The sequence below is a fragment of the Vipera ursinii genome, assembly GCF_947247035.1.
Source record: "Vipera ursinii genome assembly, chromosome: 1".
Taxonomy (NCBI): Eukaryota; Metazoa; Chordata; class Lepidosauria; order Squamata; family Viperidae; genus Vipera; species Vipera ursinii.
Genome location: NC_139512.1, coordinates 333577903 through 333597818, shown reverse-complemented (window position 1 = coordinate 333597818; position 19916 = coordinate 333577903). Strand labels below are relative to the sequence as shown.

Below are 19916 nucleotides of genomic sequence, written 5' to 3'. Positions count from 1 at the left end.
ATTCTTCATAAACTCCATAATTAAAACACTAATGACCATCAGCTTGAACAACTTTAAAACAGAAATATATTAAAATAAGGCTATAGATCAGACATGTCAAACTCGGAACGTCATGCGACATCGCACAACGTATCGGGAGAGTTTTGCCATTGCTGGCAATGGAGTGGGCGTGGCTTCCAGATGATGCATCTGGCCCGCAGGCTGGCAGTTTGACACCCCTGCTATAGATGGATGGTAGTGATGATACCTACATCTTATTTCCAAAACTGGAATAGGAGAAGAGCCGAGTTGTTATGCAAGATGCAATCCAATATTTATTTTGTATTTTATAACTATCTGTAAAACAGATTTGTTTGTTTTATTTCTGATGGTGTTCTTTCAAGAAGATAAAAATTAGAAAAATGTACAGTGTTGAACTTCTATTAATGGGAGCTGCTTCATAAACAGTCAAGAAAATATAAATAGTTGTCCTTTGTTTCAAATTTCATGCATTGCTGCACACACCATATTTACCCTTCACAATCTTCTGCATCTTCATCCAAGCTATTCCATTTATATACGTGAATACAGAATACATGCAATTAGAACAAACTGCTCATTTGGTTAAAAAGAGAAAATATTTAATTGCTTACATACAAAAAAGAGCCATATTGAGACAGATGGATCATCACACAAACATGCTGCCATTAAACATGTAAAAGGCCCACCGTATTTTGGCTGCATTTATGCTCTGTGTTCATCTTGAAATATTATATGGCTTCACACAGTTTTGTAAACAATAGGCTAGCCAAAAGGGATAAATTTATAGCACCCACTAAGGGCTGATTCTCATTCCCCTTGCTCACATCATGACCATGATCATGACCATTGTCCAGTAACAATTTCTGTATATCGTATTCTAATGAGGTTGCTTTGGTCTCATCTCCAGGACATGATGGAAGGAGATTAAAAAAAGAAATGAAGCTGGGGAAATCCACCAGTAGCTTTTCTTAATTTCTTCCACTTTAAAACATTAGGAACAGTCTCTGTCATTGGACTCATTATAATGGCAAAATAGGGCTAAGCAAGTGGGATGGGAGATTTTTATAACTGATATGGTAATAATAATAATAATAATAATAATAATAATAATAATAATAATAATAATAATAATAATAATAATATAAAGTTGGAAGGGACCTTGGAGGTCATCTAGTCCAACCCCCTGCTCAGGCAGGAAACCCTATACCATTTCAGGCAAATGGCTGTCCAGTCTCTTCTTAAAAACCTCCAGTGTTGGAGCATTCACCACCTCTGGAGGCAGGTTGTTCCACTGGTTAATTGTTCTAACTGTCAGGAAGTTTCTCCTTAGTTCTAGGTTGCTTCTCTCCTTGACTAGTTTCCATCCGTTACTTCTTGTCCTGCCTTCGGGCGCTTTGGAGAATAGCTTGACTCCCTCTTCTTTGTGGCAGCCCCTGAGATATTGGAACACTGCTATCATGTCACCCCTCACCCTTCTCTTTGTTAAACTACACATACCCAATTCCAGCAACCGTTCCCTATATGTTTTAGCCTCCAGCCCCCTAATCATCTCGGTTGCTCTTCTCTGTACCCTTTCTAGAGTCTCGACATCTTTTTTACATCGTGGTGACCAAAACTGGATGCAGTATTACAGGTGTGGTCAAGCATGTTGTCTGAATAGTGCACAACCGAAAGTGTCTGTAGAGATTCTCAGTCATCCAGGTCATGGTTGTCCCAAAGGTGTTATTTCAAGAGGCAACTGGACTTTCTTGGTTTTCTTTGAAGACGTTTTGCTTCTCATCCAAGAAGCTTCTTTAAAAAGCCCCGTTGTCTCTTGAAAAAGCACCTTTGCACAACAGATAAACCATCCTGTACACTAAACAAGAACAGAAAATAATTGGAAGATTTGAATGAATTTCTATATTCCATGATAAAATCCTTCCCTTGATACATTATTTTTCCATAGGCAGGCAGCACTCAGGCTGGGGGATGTGAAAAATAATAATTTTTCACATTATGAAATAATTTAGCCCAAGAAATATATTACTTCTAGGATTCTTTGGAGAAAATAGCATAGTTCCAGTCTAGAAAAATGACCATTATTGTGCTTAGGTGTTTGAAAGCAAGCATTTTTCACCATTCTTTGCATGCAGAAAGCTTCTTGTGGGTGCCTGTTCAGCCCAGGTTAGTTTGCTGGGCTTTGTCTTGTGAAGTTGCAAACATGATTAACACAATTAATCAGATCAGTTAAAGAATTAGCAGATGCATTCACACCATGTACTTAATAATAATAAGTCAATAATAACTTTGGTGGATTATTGTGGCTCAGAATGTTTCACCTATTCTCACCTATTTGTTATTTAATGAATCCCAGTAATCAATCTCAGTCTAAAGCAATCCAATTTAATATGGGACCTGGTCACAGTTGGTTCCCACCCTAGTAAAAACCAATTTACTCTGATTTTTCTTGATGAGTCTGTGATGCTGGTGGATTTGAGATTTCTTTAAATCATTTAGTTAAGCTATAATTATACATGTTATTTGCTACCCATTTACCTTTTAACTATTACTTATGTTATTCTGACATTAGTCTGAGTTTATGGGGTTTATGACTTTCTTTTCCCAAGGTTGTTACATGAATCACTGCAGTTGTTAAGTGAATCACATGGTTAATAACCAAATTGGGCTTCCCCCATTGACTTTGCTTGTCAGAAGTTGCACAAATGCAGCCACCAGATTGAAATAGATCTGTTTAAGCATATTATGGGAATACAGTAATTCTGCAGTACATGCCTGGCATGTGCTCAATTCCCATTTGGAACTCGGAAGAATTCTAAAACAATTCTCATAGCTAGGAAGCATTGTATCCATCCACCTTTGAGTGAAACCTGGCATCTGTGCAATTTTGCTCTCTTATTGTTTCTCCCTTCGATTCATTCCATCCCTGACCTTAAGATAGCCAACTTCCATAAAAAAACCCTATCAGAATTCTTTTTAGCCTTGTTTATTTGGTGAGAAAGAATGACATGAGATGGGAGGAGGCATCCTTAAGAATTTACATAGTTTCAAGGAACTCTGTCCACAGTCATCCACAAGGGGAATAGGAGTTGATTCAGTCTGCCCTTTCTGGATCAGCTCTCTAGTACACAAACAACAATTCCATCATGGGAGAATGATGAGAAAGAGACCCTAAGGGTGAGGTTGTCTGTTCTTAAATCAGAATTGTATGTAGACATTTGTCTTGACTCCAGAAACAAATAAACATCATCTGCAAAAGGTTAAACAAAAGCTGGGAATGTAATGTTTTGTTTGGAAGGGATATAATTAGTGTTTTTCTTTATATTTTGTTTAGCTTCTGTAAGTTTATTTCCTGTGTTATCTCCAATGAATGAATGGAGTCCCCTATCTCATTTCCCAGTTTAGACTTTGTTGCCCTTAGGCTTACCATTATGTGTCTGGTAGAACTTCTCTTGAGTCTGGGCCCAACTGAACAGTTCACTTCTTGCACGAATGTTGTTCTGGTTTGCATGTAACTCACCCCACCCCAAACCTGTGCTCCTTTATTGGCCAACATAAAATCTACCATCATTCTTTCCTAGTGGATTACTACCTACTAGTTACCTACCTAATCTCTATCATCAACAGGTAGCAGAGTGAGCCTTACCTACTGTCAGGCTCCAAAAGCCAAGAAAAGACACACTGAGGTTCTTCTAATCTAAGTAGTTTCCTATATTGTTCCTCCTCCATAGACAGAAATCTTGCAAACTACTTACACTACTAAACATATACTTTGAGAACTCCTAGGGAGGAGCTGATCTGATTCTTTTCCTCTAAACCTCTCTGTTTTTTGCTTCTCTGGAATGCAATCTCTCCCTTCTGGAAATCCAGATTACATGCCACCACATCTACTTACCACAACAGCACACTGAATTGCATTGGGCATGCTCTTTGGAAAGGTTTACACAAAACTCAGCAAAAGAACACCAGGAATTTCTGCAGTCATGCCACGTTCTCATAAATAATCAGCCATGCAGGAAAAAAACAACTGGTGCCGTACTACAAGTTGCTTTTTTTGTGTGCCAGAGACTGATTGATTTCAATTTAGGTGTTGCTCCAGTTCAAAATGATTCTGGGCATTTCACAATATAATAAGCAATTAAAACACAATACAGAACAAAGCAAGTTGGGATCGTTTCAACAAGTAGGAGAATTTATGAGAATTCCCTGGTTAGGTTTACAAAATAAAAATCCGGAGAATGGATTAAATCAATAATCAGGTCCAGCATGTTGTGTGGGTGCAAATGATGCAGGATTACTGCAGTTTCCTTGTAGAAAAAAACACACACCTTGCCTGAAAGAAATCTTTCTTCAGCACAACACCCCACACTTGAGTCACTACCAGGCATAGCTGAGCTTCATACCTGGCATTCAAAGACCCTTGGCTGATGGTATCTCCCTCACCCAGCAGTTCATCATCACTATGGTAATACATTTCATCATCTTCTTGCCTAGAATAATGAGGGTCAATACAAGAACTGTTTGTATATTATGGGTTTTTTTAGGCACCCAAGTTTGATGCTGAGAGCAGGAACAGCAATTCTAGGATAAATGATAAAAGAATTGGATAGATAAATAGCACGGCTGGGCAAATTCCCCATGGAAGGGTTATGGGTGAGAAGGCACAGTGTAAGTTAATGGTGTATCACTGATACATTAAGTACCCCATCTGAACAAGCTATAATTAATGTCTCATCAATACAGCACTCAGATGCATTTCTACTTTGTGCTGCAAAATACTGCATGAATGTTAGTGTATGAATGTTAGTGTATGTTAGTATATGTACACTAACATGCACACCTACACAGATGAATGGGATGCTTAAGACTTTCCTATTCAGTGAGTTCATCTTGTTACCATTTTTATTAAGGTAAAGGTAAAGGTTCCCCCGCACATGCGTGCTAGTCGTTTCCAACTCTAGGGGCCGGTGCTCATCTCCGTTTCAAAGCCGAAGAGCCAGCGCTTGTCCGAGGACGTCTCCCGTGGTCATGTGGCCGGCATGACTAGACACCAAAGGCGCACAGAACACTGTTACCTTTCCACTGTAGCGGTCCCTATTTTTCTACTTGCATTTTTACGTGCTTTCGAACTGCTAGGTTGGCATACAATTTACAGCACTTTCCTGCAGAGATTGGTCCTTTGTTTTATGCTACATGGACGCTAGAGGGCATCAACTTCAAAACTAATTTGCTACAGCTGCACAATCAATAGCTTACTTCTGGAGAAACCCTTAATGCAGCTTGCCAAAACTGACTTTTCACTCAATGGATAAGGGATGAAAAACAGTGGGGGAAAAATGTCAGTGTGCATGCACACTCAGAGGGAGGGGATGGGGAGGAAATCTTCCAATGTTGGATTGTCAAGAAATGCATATGTTTGAAACAATGTCAGGAGATTATTTGGAGGATGGCTGGTGTGTTTCATTTATTGTCTCAAACAACAGTGCTTTTCAGGACAAAGGTCTGTATTAGTGGTGTAGGGGGTTCTGTATATCTTGTTTCATAGATTCAAAAACTGTAAAAACTGAAGGTGCGATAGAAGTTATGAGCTTTGAAAGTACAGCCTTTCCCTAAAAGGTGATTTGTTGAAAAACAAGCAAAATTACATTAGTGGACTCTTCCTTCATTTTCCTAAAAAAAGCATTTTTCACTCAGAATCTGTTAGAAAATGTTATTTTGTTCAAGCTGGCCTTAAAAATCATATCCTACATTTTGGAGTTTGGAACATCATTACTTTTTAAAAACAACAACAACAATAAACTTGTTCCTTTGAATGATACAAAAAGCACAACTGTCCAATTTTGAAATTTCATTTGGATGTTTATTTTTTTTACCAGTCAAGCTTAACCTCTAGGTCAACCCAATTTCTATCAGTGAAATGCTTTATAATTACATAAAGCTGAGACTCATTTCTCTGCAATCAAAAGGCTTTTTTTTTAAAAAAAAATGGTTACAAACGGATACATAAGAACCATTTTCTACCAGTTGAGCTAGGGGCCTAAAATCACATATTTGTTTAATCTTCTCCCTGGGCTTGTAACTTCTGACAGTCTCTAGGATTTTTATGAGCATTTTTGGCTGTAGGAATGACAGTTGATTTCTCATGCTGCCTGACCATTATGTCTTGGCAGCTAATCAAAATTAATAGTCTATTGGCATGTGGTAAATGTCACCCAAATAACTAGAAAACAGCCATAGATGGAGCAAATTCATGCTGATGCCAGTTATCTGACAGATCATTCTGAGAAATGGTTTCCAAGCACTGTGTGATTACCTTCTCAGCTATTTATTGTATGCCTTCTCTTACATTTAAAATTGCCCAGTTACTCTGTAATTTCCTTTAGGTGGCTTAGTAAAGTTTGACCTGATAGGTGCTGCCTTTTCTTCTGAATAACTGCTCCCAGTTTTTTCTTGTCAGGGTTTGGAAGGAATCAAACATATATTTTGAACTCCTAAATGAGCCTGTCAACACACACACACACACACACACACACACACACACACACACACACGAGAGAGAGAGAGAGAGAGAGAGAGAGAGAGAGAGAGAGAGAGAGAGAGAGAGAGAGAGAGAGAGAGAGAGAGGGAGAGAGGGAGAGAGGGAGAGAGGGAGGTGCATTCTGCTTGTTAACATCAAGCATTGTGTTTCTTCCCGGCAACAAAATCGTTACACATTGATCTGGGCAGTTGATTTACAACTCCAATTAGACATTTCAAAGCCATTTCATATAACAAATTGGCTTTTTCTATATTTTGCCTGGCCTAGGAGAGATCTTTGCTCTACAAAGTGCTCCTGTTTGCAAAACAGTGAACACAGATGGGACAGAATATACCCCAAAGAATTGCAACTGGCAACACCTATGCCAGGTAAAAAGCAAAGGTTTCCCTGTCAGTCATGTCCAATTCTAGGGCATGGTGGTCATCTCCGTTTCTTGGTCAAGGGAGCCAGCATTGGCCAAAGACAATTTCTGGGGTCATATGGCCAGCATGGCTATATGCCAGAGGTGCACAGAATGGATAAGAAGCTAAGAAGGATATTTTGGGCTGGGCACAGTTGTCTTGAACTTGGAACAGATTGAAACCCCTACTGCCAACAGATATCCTGGGAAAATTGCAAAAAGGTCAATTCAAAATCAAATGATGCTGAAGTTCAAATTCTATGCCTCTTCCAGGAATGCAGTTCCAACATTGAGGTTAAAAGCTCTAAGACACAAAAATTAGGCTAGAAGTTTCTTTGGAAATATTCTCATGCTTTCTAAATTTCCATGAAAAAATTCTAGTGATAGCTTCACAAGAAGAGAGAAATCAATTAAAAAAGAAATAGAATTGGCAGCATCACCATGTAGAGACTAAATAATCTATAGGTAGAACTCATTTAGTGACCAGAATTTGGACTATCAGTTCAGTTGTTAAGTAAAGCGGTTACTAAGTGAAATCTTACTTTGGTTTTCCTTTGCTTTACAGAACTACAAAGGTTGTAAATGCCGGGATTGGTTGTAAAGTGACTTTTTCATCATCTTATAACTACAAACTACAAACACTAAACAAGGCACTCATCAATCAAATCTTTATTTAGGTCATAGAACAGCAAATGAGGCACTCACTAAACAAGAACTTCTTGTACACAACTGACTCCTGAGCTTTTGACTGGCAAAAGAATTCTATCTTTTTCTATGATGGGTCATTCTTGAGTATATAATCACATGCCATCTACATTTCTTATTCATTTAAGAAGTATAGCTGGCATGTCATTATATACTTAAGAATGACTCATCAGAAAAAAATGGGACTGTTTGAATAAGTGTAGATCCAGTTTGTAGTAAAAGATTAATTAATTTGCCTGAATGACAATTAAATTTCTACTCAACTTTGATTTATTCAGTTTTGAGACCATCCTGCTCCTCAGAAAGGCAATTTATAATAAAAAGAGGAGAAAAAGAAAAAAATATGTAAAAAAGATCCCATAATGTCTATGGAGATTCTCAGTCATCCAGGTCATAGTTATCCCAAAGGTGCTTTTTCATAAGGCACCTGGACTTCCTTGCTTTTCTTTGAAGATGTTTTGCTTCTGATCCAAGAGCTGAAGAAGCTTCTTGGGTAAGAAGCAAAATGTCTTCAAAGAAAAACAAGAAAGTCCAGTTACCTTGTGAAAAAGCACCTTTGGGAAATCCCTATAACCTACTTGAAATCTACAGTATATCAGTATAACAAAGAATAAATCAGACATCCTATTCCAGGGAGAATAATCAGGTTTTTAAACGTTTCTGGAAAGTCATTAAGGTGAGATCTATAAGCAGCTTGGGGAACAAGTAAATTTATTATTATACTGCTTGCTTGTTTATTAAATACCAGTTAGCTGAGCCTTGCTCAGACCAGCCTTGATCTGCAGGAGGTTGTGAAGAGGGAACATGTTGCTGAGATCAGTATTTGTAGGATTCCAAGATGAATTACTTTCCTTAGACCAACTCCAGGAACATCAGCATCTAAGCTATTCAGATGCAGGAGAATCTATGGTGAAGCAATATATTTTCATGCTGTATCCCCAGTGATTCAGCTGTGGGGAGCAGTTAGTGTGACCATGAATTCAACAGGCAATCTGAAATCAGCAGGTTAGTAAATCCATTGGCAGGACTAGCAGATATAGGGCACAGTTCCAGGATGTGCATTTTTCAATAGAACAGAATATCTCTGGCTCAGAGTTGTACTGTGGAGTCCTCGGTGCTCCCTGAGTTTGGTTGTTTGCTTGCAGACATTTCATAACTCAGCTAGGTAACAAAATGTCTGCAAGCAAACTACCAAGCTCAGAGAGCACCGAGGAATCCATAAATGCATTTTCATTGTGGGTTTGACTTCTTACCTCCGGAAGCCTTTCTCTGCAGTGCTGGTCTTGCTTGACTGTCTGTGGCTTGGAAGCAGGACATCAGTTTCATAGGGATCACCATCTGCATGGATCCTGGGACTCTCCAAGAATTCATCATCATTCCACGCCCCAACACTGCCATCCAAGGCCTGGTACCGAATCTCAATGGAAACACTGGTCTGAAACAAAAACAAATCAGAGGCTCTCTGTTATGGATCCTGTCCCTTACAAACAGGTTTTCCCCCTGGGGCAGGCATGGCATTTCCCATGGTATTTCAAAAAACCAGGCAAAACATCGCTGTCCTGCAGAACCTCATGGGCTGAAATGCAGAAAGTATTACTAGGTGGATGTTTTCCTTGACAAGCAGAGATACCCTATATCATTGGGGAAGTTATTGATCAATTGTTTGAATTCTAATTTTGTTGCGTTTATGATTGGATTTGTATTGGATTGTGCAAGTCACTTATATGACCGAAGCAGCATACAGATAATCCTCAATTTACAACCTTTCTTTTAGTAACGATTTGAAGTTACAATGGCACTGAAGAAAGTGACTTATGACTGTTTTTCACATTTACAGCAGTGGCAGCATCCCCTGGTCCCATGATTAAAATGTGGACACTTGGCAATAGCCTCATGGATGGTGTTCTTGCACTGCTCTATCTGCAAATTGGCCAAGGGATCATTTTTTTCCTTATATATCAGCATTTCTCCAGGAATCTCCAGCCTTTCTGGCTGCCAATAGGTTCATTAAATCTAAAAAAAATTGTTATCCTGAAGGAATTGCTCCCATGAGCTTTTTCAGAATGGTAAATGTGGCCAATTATTAGAGGACTAGAAACCAATGGGAAGATGAGTAATAGAAAACAAAAAAAACCCTCCTAACTAATGGCAGCTTCTATCACTAAACACCAGCAAGAGAAAGTTTTTTTTTAAAAAAATCTTTAGACATCTTTGTGAATAAAGAAGAAAAACAGAGACTCCTTCTCAGAACAAAAGTGAGAACTGCGAGGCAAATTTTGACCCAGTTTGGAATAAATAGGAATCTACAACAGAACACTAAAAATTATCTTGAAGCCTGTATGTAGTGAGTCATGGCTGCATCTCACCTATCCAAGCCTCATGAGATGACAGCCAGAAATTAGCGGGGGTGGGGGGAGGGAACAATTGGAATGTGAAGAAATGTGGGGAGGGGGATAGAAGCCCAGCTGAGCCAACCAAGGTCATTTGTGATACGCAGAGCTAGGAACCGAGCACCCATTTCCTGAACAATATATAAGCATCTGATTGGACATTTGGAGTTAACTGGGGAGGGAAGACAGAACTTGCCTTTGTGTTGTTTGCATGGGAAAACCTCAGATTCAGCTTACTTTACTTCTGTGACCATTTAATCTTCAGTAAAGTATAGACTTGGCAAAAGAAATGGCTAGGATTCTTTCTTTGCTAGATGACTAAGTGGGACAGTTGACATGGTGCTTCTCAACCTAGCTGGGGCCTTCTGGGAACTGAAGTCCATGCATCTTAAAATTGCCAAGGCTGAGAAAAATTAATATTTCCAAGGTCAACATTTTATGCCTACTGTGTTGGCTCAAACCTTATGGCATTTTTGTGTGTGTGTGGTGTAGTTGATTCACATGGTGTGGTAGGATGGAGGGTTTGTTGTCACTGTGTGTTGGGGGGAGAGAGCATGGGCGGGGAGGCTCAGCTAATCTCAATGTACACATGTTGTACTTTGACAATAAAGGTTTATTTATTATTATTATTATTATTATTATTATTATTATTATTATTATTATTATTATTATTATTATTATTAGGGTTAGGCCTTCCTAAGCGTGACAACACCTCTCTTTTGCTATTCAGTGTCCTTCTTTGGTTATAGTCATCAGCACTTGCTGTACCACTATAGGGAACAGTTTGATAAAGCACTGCATTTGTGTGGCTCAGAGATGGAATGCAGCTGAATCATCTCAACACATGTCAAAATGTTGATATTTTTCCCCTCATGTGGATACTTAATGGAAAAAGCTCAAGACACCAAATCACAGCATGACTTTCTTGCAATCATCACGACTTATAAACTAATGCTGCCTGAGAAGTGAATACAATTCCTGTGATGAGCTGCCACATTTACTATTTTGTATCAGAAAACACTGGGAAGCACACACACACGCACAAACATATATTGGTAGAGGTAGAGGTAATTCTTGATTTACAACAGTTCATTTAGTTACAATGGCACTGAAAAAAAATGACCTGTGACCATTTTTCACAGTAACAACTTTTGCAGCATCCCTGTGATCAATTATCAGAATTTAGATGTTTGGCAACTGGTTCCTGTTTATGACAGGTGCTGCATCCCAGGGTCACGTGATCACCTTTTGCAACCTTCTGACAAGCAAAGTCAATGAGGAAGTCAGATTCACCTAACAACTGGGTTACTAATTTAACAACTGCAGTGATTCACTTAACACCCATGACAAGAAGTGTTATGAAATGGGGCAAAACTCATTTAACAAATGTCTCACTTAACAACAGAAATTTGAGGCTCAATTGTGGTTGTAAATTGAGGACTATCCTATAGGTAAAGATATAGCGTGGCAGATTATAATCTATTCCTTCAACAAGTCAATTCAACCTCAATCAGCAAGTATTGCGGGCCCGTCTGGCAAAAGAAAGCTCAGGATCCTATTGGTTGGAAACATGCGGAAAAGGCCTTCATCCTGCAGTGAATAGACAATGGCTAGAATGATGGTGATGATGATGATGATAGCTCTGTATATATTAGTGTGTGTATGTGTGTGTATGTCTTTTTGTTTAAAAATGTGGAGAACTTCTACTAATCTAAAACATTGGCATAGCATTTAAGAACTTGGAAGAACCCACCAATTAAGGAACATTTCATTCAGTTTTGGCCTCCTTAATAGATGACTTTTATGATCTATATAATTGACCTTCTGGAGAGAAAAACTGAATTTGAATGTTTAAAACAATATTTTTCTTTTTAAATTACCTAAGTACTTATGCATATACAGTAAGTGCCCAAGGTGGTGGTTTTTTGGATTTGAGTTTTACTTTTTTTTAAATAAAAATAAATTGTACATTAACCAACCTGTTAAAGTGTGATATGTGATTATTTTAAATTTAAATTGACCAAGTGATGGCAGAACTTCTGAATGGAAGCCAAATTGGTCCTCATCTCTGCTTTGCACCCACAATTGTCACTGATGTCAGCCTGCCTATTGCATATGGGTTAATCTAAATAGAGGCTCGTTGGTGCCATATTATTTCTCATTCAGAAGCTTCACTGTCTATGGAGCAAGCAGCTTTTCAATGGGTGATTTGGGACTGTGATCTTCTGGTTGGTCTCTGGTCATGTCAATAAAAGCACCAAAGGCTTCCACTGCAATCAAAATAAAAGATTAAAATTGCAAGATCCATTGCAATTCCTCCTCAGGGATACACCAGTTACAGTGTGTGTGTGTGTGTGTGTGTGTGTGTGTGATACATTCAGGTTCCAAAATGAGAGAAAGCAATGGAAAACAAAGTAAAGCAAAAATGTAGTTTTAAATGTGAAACAGGCATAGCGAAATCCATGGCTTTGCAACCCCTCCCTAGTCTCTTTCATTCAGAAAAACTAATTAAATATTTTGCAAAATGTTTTCCCAACTTCAGTTTCTATTTATCTCTTTCTCCGGCTAATCCAGACACCGGTCTAATGAACTACAAGAGAAATAGAAAAAAAAAATAGAAGGGAGGTTCCTAACGTGCTCTCCTTTTCTATGTGTGGTTCCCATGGTTACTGAATAAGGTAGTACATTACATGCCTTACCCAAGCATTTCTATTCTGACATAGGCACTGGGTGATTTTAGCCATGGGTTAAAAAGCTCTGAACTCTGAAATTGGGTGAATGTAAAGTCAGGCATGGTAAAAGCAATGGTGGAAAACAAAGTATGACCAAAGGAAAAAAAACCAAAAAACCCTTGGAGGCAGAGGCAAACTTCATAACACAATTCAGAAAGTAGCAGATTTTTATACTACAGATAGTTCTTGACTTACATCAGTTCCCTTAATGACTGTCTGAAGTTACAACAACACGGAAAAAAGTGACTTAGGACCATTTTTCACACTTACAACCGTTGCAGCATCCCCATCGTTATGTGCTCAAAATTCAGGCACTTGGCAACTGGCTCACATTCATGACGGTTGCAGTGTCCCAGAGTCACGTGATTCCATTTTGCAACCTTCAGATAAGCAAAGTCAATGGGGAAGCCAGATGCACTTAACAACCGTGTTACTAACTTAACAGCTGCAGTGATTCACTTAACAGGCGGGGTACGAAAAGTCATAAAATGGTGCAAAATTCACTTAACAAACATCTCACTTTGCAACAGAAATTGTGGGCTCAATTGTGATCATAAGTCGAGGTCTACCTGTATATCCTGTTGTGTATACTTACTGAAAGAGAAATTGAACATTGATTGAACAGAGAGAGAAAGAGAGTGCACCTTGCACAGTTTTCTTAAAAACAAAACAAAACAGCAATACTCAGATGCTAGTCTTTCATGTTCTCTAACTCTGTGGACTATACAGTCAGAACACGATTCTATAGCTTTTAAAAAAAATATGAACTTTTTAAACATTTCTTCATTGTATGATGTAAAGAGGAGGTTTAAACGTGAACTTGACTTTAATGTGAACTGGAGTTTATTTTATTTTTTTATTTTAATTCCATTTATATCCCGCCCTTCTCCAAAGACTCAGGGCGGCTTACAATTTAAGCACAAACCAATGTGCTTAGCAATAGCCTTCATTCTATGTATATGCCTGCTTATTAGGGCTTTCACACACACCCCAGCGGCATTATTACAAAGTCAGCTTATTGCCCCCAACAATCTGGGTCCTCATTTTACCTACCTCGGAAGGATGGAAGGCTGAGTCAACCTTGAGCCTGGTGGGACTTGAACCTGCACTAATTGCAGGCAGCTGGTGTTACTTAAGGAGGCATTAGCCCACTGGTCCACCAAGGCTCTTGTTGGGCAAACACTTTAGCAAAGCACTTCTTGAAAGGGCTTTCCACCATCCACAAGGACTGTTTTGAAATCCCCAATTATTTTCATATTTGCCTAAAGTCAACTGTGGTTTATTCAATAAGCTTCGGTATACAAGCTGTGACTTGTTTTCAGTGGGGAAAGTAGAGGGTGACTCTACTTTGGGTTCAATGTAACATGAATGCATAAAGACCAGACCAAACAGAGAAATAAGTAGTAAAGGTAGGTTTATATTATAACACCTCATTTTTAAAATAACAGAGCCCTGGTGATGCAGTGGTTAAAGTGCAGTGTTGCAGGCAAACTCTGCCCATAGCCTGAAGTTCGATCCTGACAGGGCTCAAGGTTGACTCAGCCTTTCATCCTTCTGAGATTGGTAAAATGAGGACCCAGATAGTTGGGGGCAATATGCAAATAATGCTAACAATGTAAACAACCCAGAGAGTGTGGTAAAGCACTGTGAGGCAATATATAAGGCTAAATGCTATTGCTATTGCTATTAAATTGCCTCTCACCCTTTTCCCATGAACAATGCAAACTCAGGACAGCCTGTAAGCTTCTATCATCTCTATCCATTTGCAGTGAAAGAAACTATGCAAAACGACACCTACAATGTATTTTGATCTGGATGCATAACTGCTTATCTAAGTATAATGGAAACACCATTGTTGGAGTAAGAAAATAAATCAACTCCAAAGACCATGGACAGAATAAAAATAGCTCCACCTCCTCTTGGGCAACAATATGGTATTTACTTGAATGGACACATTGTTGTCATCGATCAAGGTGTCGGTCACATTCAATTGTCCTTCTTCCACCACTTTCTGCAGGACCATCTGGAATATACCAATGAGTCTAGAAAGCAAGCAGAAAAGACAGTGAGATACCTGAAAGATTAATCTTAGCTAGACAAACTTCTGTATTATCAGATTCTTGTAGGAAGAAATAGCTAAAAAGGAAAGACAGCATAAACCTGTATTTGTGCAATTTCTTAAACTCTACAGCTGGATTACCAAAGTACAACTGCTGTGTTCAGAGAAGATGACATATGCAAATAAAGCATATTATGACTTTACATGGTCACATAATATGCTGTACCATATTATCAAAGACCATTTTAGCCTAGTCTAGTGTGTTGGGTAAATCCAGCTGAAGGGCAAGCATTTTGGAGATAGATTGGTAGGTAATTGAAAGCCATTAGGGACATGGGAGCTGACTTTATTCAGGAAAGACATCTGATCTCCCTTGTCTATATTGTCTGCTTTGACAGACAGTTACTCTCCAGGATTTCTGGCAAAAAAAGATCTTTCCCATCCCCAGCTCCCCTTTAATTGGAAATACTGAAGACTGGAAGAAAGACCTTTTGAAAATGATACAGATACTCTCCCAGTAATCTTTGCCCCGTCCATATATCCAAAGAATGATTAGTTTTCTATTCTCTTTGCCAGCAGTTTCTAAAGGTTGTGGGCAGGAGTTATTTCCCAGCTCTGAAATGTCATTGGTGAAATGATAGCAACAGTGTGCACAGGGGATCCTCTTGCCGTTGACATATTGTCCTTATTCTTTTAAGGAATAGAAACTTAAACATGCCAGGAAACAAGCATTAAAGGAGAACTGTGATGAAGTCAGAACAGCAAAGAAATGAGTAGCTAATGGTATGCAATATGGAAACATAGATAAATAAACCCTCAAATCAATTTTTGAAGTGAAAAGCAGCTCAGGAGGAAAGGTATTGGGATGACTGTGCCTTTCACTTTGAATAAATCCTCTCACGTGGTTGTTCTTACAGAAAGTTATTTGTGTTCTGTACCAGCCTGCTACCGGCCCTGCAGAAAAAGCAGGGACAACCCCTTTACAAATGGCAAGAGGCTGGAATAAAGCCTGCCAAATTTATTAACATAAAACAGAGCAAAACAAGACACCAACCATGAAACAGGAGCTATAAAACAGGAACTATTCAAGCGGTTGCCTTCAGCAAACCAGCCCTCCCACACATTCCCCTTTTAAACAGTTCAGGGCGTGGCTTCTCTCTGCCTCCTTCCGAGGTGCCCCATTGCCTTCCTCTGTTTACTCCTGATTGACTGCCTCCTGTGTTGGGCGTCCTTGAACAGGGCCAGCTGTGGGTCATCTTCATCCACGCTGTCAGGCTCACACAGCTGGGTCTCCGTCGTGACCAGGTGGGAGGGGCCTGGCTGAGGGCTCTCATCAGCAAGCTCTCCAACCCGCTCAGCAAGCTCTCCAACCCCCTCAGCAAGCTCTTCAACACCCCCCTCCTCCTCTGAGTCGTCCGACCCAACTGCCGAACCCACAGGCTGACCCTGAATCACAACAATTTGGGATGGTTGTAGAAGGTGAAATAAGGGTTTATTCATGCAAGCAATTCCAACAGCACAGAGATTCACATGCTAGAATACAATAGCAATCCTTCCCTTCATCCCATATGCATATATGCAAGTTTGGGAACCCAACTAGCTGTTGTGCAGAAGTGCTGAAGTGCAATCTGCCTACAGCTTGCATTTATAATGTGACTAATAGGGCCACATTGCTATCTACCAGCTTCTGACTGCAATATCAATATTTGGACATTGTGCCAGTTATGATTTTTGCCCTTTCCCAAAAGCAAAAGTCAAAAGAAATTATACCATTAATTAATTATACCCTAATTAAACATCGGTGTCTCCCTTTCTCAATCTTGCTGCACCAGCCTTGGAACCCAGCCAGGTCACTTGATGACACCTTCTGAGTCACTCTATTGGGAGTGTAAAGGACAGCCATTTGTAAGGGAAGTCATTGACTGGAGCTGCAGACTGGTTCTTAAAGCACTAACAAGCCCAACTGGCAAATGGATGATGATCAAGCTGCTACACTTGATGCTGTGAATTATAGCATAACTCAAGATGTCTAGATATTGTTTTGATACACTGATTGATCCCCACACTTGCTGACTTCAGTCAATAGCTTAATATTAAATCTGAGCTAAATAAACACCCATCGGTGTATTGCAAAGCCTGCTATCTGCAAGCAGATAAACCATAACTTAACTCAAAGACACGCTGTACAAGATGTTAAGACTTGCTGAACCACAGACTGTTCAACTCCATCTAGCCTATTGTTTGAATCCAACCAATCTGATTTAATTGTACCTTCTGGGATATGAAGATCTTTTTGTCTTAGGAATTGTTGACTGTTTTACTTTGTGCACAAAAATATGCTTTTTGCTTTTAATTGGTTTTTAACCTCTTTTGTATTAACTGCAGTACTGTAGCCTATCAATTTTATCAATCATTTGATCCATTCTGTCCAAAAACGTGGCTGAAAGATACTCAAAGTTTGCACTAAGGATTACTGCTTCAGTTTGTTTATCCTCTGGCTCCAGTGTCAAGCTTTCAAGGTCTCCTTATAAAAAAAGCTTGAAAGCAATCTCCATTTCCCATGAACAAATATCTTCTAAATAATTCAAAAGAATAATTCTAAATCCCTCAATCTGTTATTAACTTTCCAAAATCCATATAGTAAGCACCTGTCTGTTGTATTGTCCAATATACTGTGTGTGTGTGTGTGTGTGTGTACAACACAATACAACAGACAGGTGCTTACTATATGGATTTTGGAAAGTTAATAACAGATTGAGGGATTTAGAATATATATATATGGATCTTCGGTCATTCGGGTTTTTTCCCCATGTAGAATTGAAGGTGTAAGAGCAACGTTTCAACGAAATCTCATCCGTCATCCTCAGGCTGGTGGCTTCAGCTTCGTTCTTCTGGGAGAAGTGTGTGGTAGTGGCTGTTTGTTACATCTTTTAAGAGGCAAAAACTCACCAGAGGAATACATTAAAATCTTGCCAGTCCAAAGGGTCTTAACCTCACCTCCAGCTCCAAGCTGCTTCCGGAAGTGCCAATCAGCTGAAGCCCTGCCGGCTCCTGGGGCTTCTGTTGAGCCCAGACAGTCCTGCAGCTGCCTCTCCCTCAGGCTTGGCTCACTTAGGCTCATTCCCCTCCCCTGCTAGACTTGTTTAGCAATCACATACCATCTGGCATGTGACAAAGTACCACAAGTGGTACGCGCACTACCGGTTGAAAAGCCCTGTCCTAGTGGACAATCACTTGACTATGAGCCAGCTATGTTCAGCAGCAGCCAAAATAGCTAATACATTCCTGGGTTGTATAAACAGAGGCATAGAATCAAGATCACACAAAGTATTAGTACCACTTTATAAAACCCTAGTAAGACCACACCTGCAGCCAATTTTAGTCACCATATCACAAAATAGATGTTTAGAATTTGGAAAAATTCAGAGAAGGAGCAACCAAGATGATACAAGGCCTGGAGACTAAAACATGCGAAGAATGGCTGCAGCACTTGGGTTTGGCTAGTCCACAGGTCGGCAACCCGCGGCTCTGGAGCCGCATGCGGCTCTTTGAGCCGTCCCATGTGGCTCCCAGGCCTCCTCCCTCCACCATGTTTACTTTTGAAAAAAAAGTGGCACTAAAAAATTTATCAATTTAAACTTCTCACAAAAAAAACTTGAAAAGTTTAAATTGATTGGTTGGTTTGTGGGACCGCCCACAAACCGTTTGTGGGCTACCCACAAACCTCTTTGTTTTTTTAACTGCACTTGGCAGAGTGGAGGAAGAGACGGGAGAACTAAAAAGGTGAGTAGATCTGTTGCCTTTGCCCCCCCTTCCTTCTCCTCGCCGAGGCTGGCAGCCCCGGCGAGGAAGGAGGCTCGTTTTTTAAAAAAATTCCCCCCCCTTTCTTCTCCTCGCTGAGGCTGGCAGCCCCGGCGAGGAAGGAGGCTCGTTTTCCCCCGGCAAGGAAGGAGGCTCATTTTCCCCCCGGCGAGGAAGGAGGCTCGTTTCCCCCCCCTTCCTTCTCCTCGCCAAAGCTGGCAGCCCCAGCGAGGAAGGAGGCTCGTTTCCCCCCCCTTTCTTCTCCTCGCCGAGGCTGGCAGCCCCGGCGAGGAGGGAGGCTCGTTTCTCCCCCTTCCTTCTCGTCGCCAAGGCTAGCAGCCCCGGCGGGGAAGAATAAGGTGCGTTTTCCCCCCTTTCTTGTCCTCGCCGAGGCTCGTTTTCCCCCGGCAAGGAAGGAGGCTCATTTCCCCCTGGGACTGGGCTGACGGCGCATGTGCTCACAGAGAGGGCTCTGCATGCCACCTGTGGCACGCATGCCATAGGTTCGCCACCACGGGTATAGGTTCTGCTTGAGCCAGGGGGCTGGACTAGAAGACCTCCAAGGTCCCTTCCAGTTCTATTCTATTCTAATTCTAATTCTAATTCTAATTCTAATTCTAATTCTAATTCTAATTCTAATTCTAATTCTAATTCTAATTCTAATTCTAATTCTAATTCTAATTCTAATTCTAATTCTAATTCTAATTCTAATTCTAATTCTAATTCTAATTTGTATTTATTTGTGTGGTTGCTAAGAGGTGATGCTGACTTGATAGTATATAATCAGTTATTTTCTACCACACTGTACAGCTCTATTCTTCTCCATACAAAAGGGGAAAAGCAGAATAAAAGTAGAGCATATCGTATGGAAAGAACCTAGATCAACACAGGATGATTACCTAATGATCTTCAAAGCATCTATCAATCTGACTCCCATTTGTACTCCAAAATCTAGTGATGAAAACTTGCCATTGAGCACAGAGTTTCTCTGAGGTCCTCTGAATCTTGCTACATTTGATGGGTTTATTTAAAAATCAGTTTTCAATGATTCCATGTTATCCACCCTTCTATCACTGCATACTAGATATTACTTTAAAATGCAAAATCAGACAGTTTTGTAGCCTTAGAAAGCACACAGTCAAAAATTCTACAGGAAAACCTACAGAGAATAGGAGAGGCAATGGAAATTAAAGCCAACAAAGAAACAATTGACCGGTAAGCATACTCAAGGCTCGTATTCTGTTAAGAAACAGGGATAAGAGGATAAAAAGAT

At 39.9% G+C, this 19916-nt stretch overlaps 1 protein-coding gene across 1 annotated transcript in view; it reads right to left on the bottom strand.

Annotated features, from left to right (window-relative positions):
* OTOF (otoferlin) overlaps positions 1–19916 on the bottom strand; it is a gene marked incomplete at both ends in the record, with an annotated part of 162620 nt that overhangs the window by 82733 nt on the left and 59971 nt on the right. Inside the window, 3 exons of the mRNA XM_083378964.1 lie at positions 4347–4508; positions 8915–9096; positions 14726–14825. Of these exons, the coding sequence (XP_083235090.1) occupies positions 4347–4508; positions 8915–9096; positions 14726–14825 (444 nt within the window). The remainder of the gene's footprint in view (positions 1–4346; positions 4509–8914; positions 9097–14725; positions 14826–19916) is intronic.